This window comes from Triticum dicoccoides, chromosome 6B (genome assembly GCF_002162155.2).
Source record: "Triticum dicoccoides isolate Atlit2015 ecotype Zavitan chromosome 6B, WEW_v2.0, whole genome shotgun sequence".
NCBI lineage: Eukaryota > Viridiplantae > Streptophyta > Magnoliopsida > Poales > Poaceae > Triticum > Triticum dicoccoides.
Window position 1 is genome coordinate 385,509,145 of NC_041391.1, and position 5,831 is coordinate 385,514,975.

Sequence of the window (5,831 nt, forward strand, 5' to 3'; positions counted from 1 at the left end):
GCCATGCCTACAACAATGTTCGAAAATGTCCCTTTACCCCTCACTTAGTCCCTCACCTCCAGCCACCTATATACTTCGCACCCCTCTCTTTTGTTATAGTGAGCAAAGCATATTAGAAGAACTAGAGAGGGCTTTGCTCATATCTATCGATCTCCTTTGGAGATTAAGACCTCCTTTGGAGAAGAATCCCTAGTGAATCATCAAAACCTCTTCTTCTGGAGAAGAATCCCCATCATAGGATTGACTAGGCCTCATCTCCTCCATGGTTTTGAGATGAACTTACCCTAGTTGCTAGTTTTCGTTTGTTTGATCTTGTATAATTGCGGATTTTTGTGTTTGCCTATCTATTGATAGTGTGATTGGACTTGTCTTTGAGTATTTTCCCTTGTGATTTGTGTGTTCCTTTTGAAATTTCCTTCAAGTTGTAAAAGAGAAGAACGCCTATATCAGGAGGTCATCGAACCCTCTCCTTAGAGTAAGTATAATAAGGGCTAGGAAATATGTTTTTTGACAGTAAAGATGAGATAAACAAGGGAAAAATTTAATGAGTGAACTCTCCTGCAGAAGACAACCTCTAGATGACAACAATAGTACATGCAGATGAATGTGACAAAAAATAAAATAAAATCATGACTACTCTAATAACCAACCTTATAGCCAGATTTATTCCATGATTACCATTAATAATCATAGGGCTCGCCGACATGTCAATCGTATATAGTATTAGCCATGCATGCTCTAATTACAATAATCAAGCACTTCACTGTTAAGGCCTTTTGTTTCTTAACCCTCATTGGCTTAATCTGTTCACATAGTACTACCAGGGAGGGATTTTAGTGGTCTAAACGCTCTTATACTTCTTTAAGGAGGGAGCATAAAACATGATTAATATAATAGCTTAATCATGTGAAAAAATATGTGTAAATATTGGGTTGTCTCTCAACAAGCGCTTTTTAATGCAATTTTTATCTATACATGATGATTTTAATGATGCTCACATAAAAATAGTAATTGCAACATGGAACAAAGCATCATGAACCACATGACAAGCATATTTAAGCCTAACACACTTTCTATGCATAGGAATTTTGTGGTTAAACAATTTATGGGAGTAAGAAAAGACGAGAAGAGAGTGACAATTTATTTGCGTTGCTCGACTTGTCTCGTTTTTTTTTTGGGTCCTGGCTGCTTTTGTTTGTGTTGCCCTTTTGGTCAGTCCACATCCTTCGTCGGGTTAATTAGCAGCTCCCATCCCGTCCCGTGTGCGCCTGCCTCCCCGTAGTCCCACTCCCATCTCTTCTCCTGCGCCAACAACAGCAGGCAGGCTACTTCCTTGTCGGCGGTCGCCGGGGGGCGCGAGCGAATCGTTGGGTAGAGGAGGAGGGAAAGGCCGGGGGCGGCGCTGGGTGCCCACCGCAGGTGCATGGTGGAAGCCGCCGCGGGACGCCGGTCGGGTACCAGCCCTCGGCGGCCTAGCGGCGGAGGGGAGCACCAGCTGCCCCTTGTCGCCGTCGCGCTCGCCACGCGCGTCGTCATGGTCACGTCCGCTCCGGCCGCGGGGGGCGGTGTGGGAGGAGGTGGAGCGGCCGCTGGTGGCCGGTGTCTCGATGACCTTCTCGGCTGCCTGCTCGGCGTGCTCCGCGTGCTTGGCTTCCCGTGGGCCGCGTCCCCTCAGAGGCAGCCGCGCCCAGTGCCGCCACGCGGGGCCATCCCGTCGACAGCGGACGGCCGGCGCTTCGCGGCGGAGCTGAGGCGGATCCCCGGCCGGATTGCTGGCAATGGCGCCTGCGCTGTTGCGTCGCTTTACACGATGCAGGGCAAGAAGGGCGTCAACCAGGACGCGATGATCGTTTGGGAGGTAAAACACAGTAATTGTCTACCCGCTTTCCCCCTTCCAATTCTTATGCTGTAATAATTTTACTTTTACTTGATTAGAATAGATCTCGGTAATCCAAATGAAACGTGGTTCTAGGTTGGGTTTAATTTCGCTCTCGCTTGCTTTGATCTGGATTTGCTTCGTCAGTATTGAGTTGATCTCGATGTTAACCTCAACAACTGTTTTCGGGCACTTTTTCAGTGTATGTTCGTACGACTTATGTAATATGCGGAAAGAAACACCATGTACGTACGAATCCTATAGTTCCCAAGAATTGAAGTTTGACTCATTATATATTCCCTTGAAATGAATTGTCACTGGATGTTGCTGGTAGAGAGTTTCAGTTCCCCTGGCTTAATTCAAGTGCAATGATTGGTTTTGTGTTGGATACTTGAATGTTGGATGGGCTCCACATGATTCTCATCCTTATCCATTCTTCCCTTTCTTTTTCCCCTTCTTGCTGAATGATCTTATCTGCTTGACGCTCCTTTACTCCCTTTTCCATACGTTCGATTACAAATTTGACTGCATGTCCAGTGTACCACATGTACTGTTCAAATCTCACCTGTTTGTGGAACTCATTTACCTTCGAGGAATTCCCTAGGCAGCATGCTGAACTAGACTTGCATGATTTGACAACTTTAGTACCCGGTATAATGCATTGGGATATGAAAAATGGGCAATATAAGTTGCTAATTTTACACGAGTATGGCTATATGTACAAAATTATTGTACCAACTAGGTATCGACTGAAGACATGCAACCAATAAGAAGAGGAGAGACCAGTCAATTTTTTTTTTTGTATTTACCAGTCAAAAAAATAAATAAGAAGAGGAGAGCTTCACCTGTATTATTATGTGTCCCACATTCAATTCCTCACATACTCTCGACTACATACTTTATCAGTGCCCTAATTCAGGCATGCAACATGACTGACTTTCCACAAATTGCTTATATTTGCCATATTCATCTTCAGTCTGCTTTTAGCATATACAGTTTGCTGTTGTTATTGTTCTGAATGAGATGATTGATTTAGATAAGATATTTTACTTTTTGCCAGAACTTCTGTTCAAGAGATGACACCATTTTTTGCGGTGTGTTTGATGGTCATGGACCTTACGGTCATTTGGTTGCTAAGAGAGTGAGAGATCTGCTACCCGTAAAGCTTGGTGCGGATATGGGGACAGATAAGGGTAGAGAGACACCCGCTAGCAACGTGGAAGGCAACACAAATGAATTAGGTTTGCCCGTAAACCCAGAGAGAAAAGAAACCACCACTTCTGTTGGAGCTGAGCAGGATAGGGAATACCCAGAGATATTCACAACATTCAGAACTTCATTCTTGCGGGCTTTTCACATAATGGACGGGGATCTGAAGTTACACAAGAATATCGATTGCTTTTTCAGTGGAACTACAGCAGTGGCAGTGCTCAAACAGGTAGCGATACGCTGGACTTTTAATGCAAAACTCTGTTCTGATGTTAAATTTCAGTTTAAAATATTCGTGAAAAGCAGTGTGTTGAGAGTATTGATGTACTCATATATCTTGCTGTGTAGGGTCATAATCTTATAATAGGCAACTTGGGAGACTCAAGAGCTATCTTAGGCACTAGAAATGAAGATGGTCAGCTCATTGCTGTCCAGTTGACAGTTGATCTCAAACCTAACATTCCAAGTATGCTTCATATTCTCTTTAGGGTTTCCATATATTTATCATTTTCATATCCAATTTCTTGTAATAGATGTATCATCATGTATGCAGTGTAGGATTTTGAGACAGTGGACTTGGGAACTCGTAGTATAATTTGTGTGCCCTTGTTTATGTCTTGCCTATGTGACATTTCTGATCTTATGCCATGTAGCACTTACCATTTTTGTGTTAATATTTTACCCTTTCTTGTCTTTATCGTGTAACAGACTAAATTTGAATGTTGGGCCCATATAACTTATTTATATCAGTATATCAATTATCAGGGTGCCCACGTAAATCAGTTTTTTTGGTTTTAGTGTGTGGCAAGGCAACAAGGCTTGTTGTGATGTGTTACTATCGTGTGAAAGTGTAACACAGTGGTCAATAATTTCTGGTTGGTGCTTGAATTTCTAATATGCACTAAAAACTCAAGTGAGACCTGCCTGTCAGCGAGACGGATATTACCAAACCCTTAGTTTTTCTGAGTAGCTTTTGCTTCTTATAAAGCAAAATGCATCTATGCTTTGGAGGATTATTTAGAGATGTTTATCGACATCATCTCTTAAGCTATACTTTGAAGTATCTTTTTGCAAGATATACATATTGGTTCTGTAAATTGTACATATATGAGTATATGATGGCAACCATTTTCATGTTGCTCTAGCAGCAACCAGCAAGTAATGCTGCACTGCAGGTGAAATGCCATGCATGATATTTGCAAAAGTTAATTATGTTTTTATGCCTTCTTTCTCTTCCTTTTGTACACTTCGTGTGAGGTATTGTACTGAGATTGATGGCACTCCTAAATGAAGATTGCTATATGCTTCTGACACGCTATTAATATGAATGTAATGGCATGATTGTTATTCAGGTGAAGCACAACGGATCAGGCAACTCAGGGGCAGAATATTTGCACTTCCTGAGGAGCCAGAGGTTGCTCGTGTTTGGCTGCCAAAGTATAACTCACCTGGATTGGCCATGGCAAGGGCATTTGGAGACTTCTGTCTTAAGGAGTATGGTCTAATTTCTATGCCTGAAGTCTCCTGTCACCGTGTCACAGAGAAGGATGAATTTATTGTGTTGGCGACTGATGGGGTGAGCAGATGTTTTGAGTTATACCATATCATTTCCAGAGACTCCTAAGTTGAAGGTTTTCTGGTACATGATGCAATTATCTAACTTGTTTGCTAATTCTAGGTGTGGGATGTGCTGTCAAACACTGAAGTTGTTAGCATCATAAGCAGAGCCACTTCTCGGGCTTCCGCAGCACGCTTCCTGGTTGAATCAGCTAATCGTGCCTGGCGTACTAGGTACCCTACTTCTAAAATTGATGACTGTGCTGTTGTTTGTCTCTTCCTGAATACACATGAAGCAGATGAACCATCTAGTTCTGCAGCCAACAATTTAGCAAATGCTCTAGAAGTTAGTGGTGATAAGCACTCGACAGTTGTCCAACTGAGCACTGGAGTATCTGCCGATGTGGTTAATGCACTTGTGAAAGATACAAATGAGCTATCTTTTGTTGATGCTGTTGCAAAGCCAGTTACTGTCTCAGATTTGACAAAGGATGGTTCAGGCACAAAGCAAAGCATCATTTGAGCTTGTGTGTTGCATGAGATTGAACATTTGTTGGGCGATTTGTGCTGTGTTGACAGTGGGCTCCCATTCCCCCATTCAGAGCGCGTTGAAATTCACTGCTTGCTATTTTCCACATGCAAGTCCGAGTAGGGTCTTGAGTTTTTGTCATTTGTGAAGTACCACTTCGGTTTAGTGTGACCTGCCATATTTCTTTGTAATAATTTTGTTCTTAATGTTTGTTTAGTCTCGTAACAATTATAGTATCCCTATAGGAAGAAGCCTTCCGTGTTTTCACAGTTCTGTAATATTCATTCGATTGCCGTCCATTACAGTGGCTGTTATGCATTTCAACTTTGGGTCCTCTATACACAATCGTGTGGGCTTATGTGTATTGGTACGATCATGAGGGTGGATGTTGTGTGCATAGACCTTTAGGGCATTTTTTGATGTGTGGGATTGTAAAGTTGCAGTAAATTGACGAAACTCATTCGAATTCTGAAGGATTTGAGTTTGTTTGATTGCATCATATGAAAGACAAAAGATTGTCTTCAAGAGGTTTAAGTGGATGCTAGATTTGAGTTTGTTTGATTGCATCACAGGAAAAACAAAAGTAGTATGAAGGATATCTCATCGGAAATTCTTTTTATGGGCTTCAATCCTGCAAAGCAAGCGGCCGCAGTAGAAAAA

The 5,831-nt window shown here is 42.3% G+C and overlaps 1 protein-coding gene across 1 annotated transcript; it reads left to right on the forward strand.

Annotated features, from left to right (window-relative positions):
- The first annotated feature begins 1,249 nt into the window (after positions 1 to 1,249).
- Positions 1,250 to 5,516, forward strand: LOC119322430 (probable protein phosphatase 2C 14). Its single transcript, XM_037595911.1, has 5 exons — positions 1,250 to 1,858; positions 2,937 to 3,314; positions 3,434 to 3,551; positions 4,438 to 4,661; positions 4,764 to 5,516. The coding sequence occupies exons 1-5, from the start codon at positions 1,424 to 1,426 to the stop codon at positions 5,163 to 5,165; spliced, it is 1,557 nt and encodes a 518-aa protein (XP_037451808.1). The 5' UTR covers positions 1,250 to 1,423; the 3' UTR covers positions 5,166 to 5,516.
- The last annotated feature ends 315 nt before the right edge of the window (positions 5,517 to 5,831 follow it).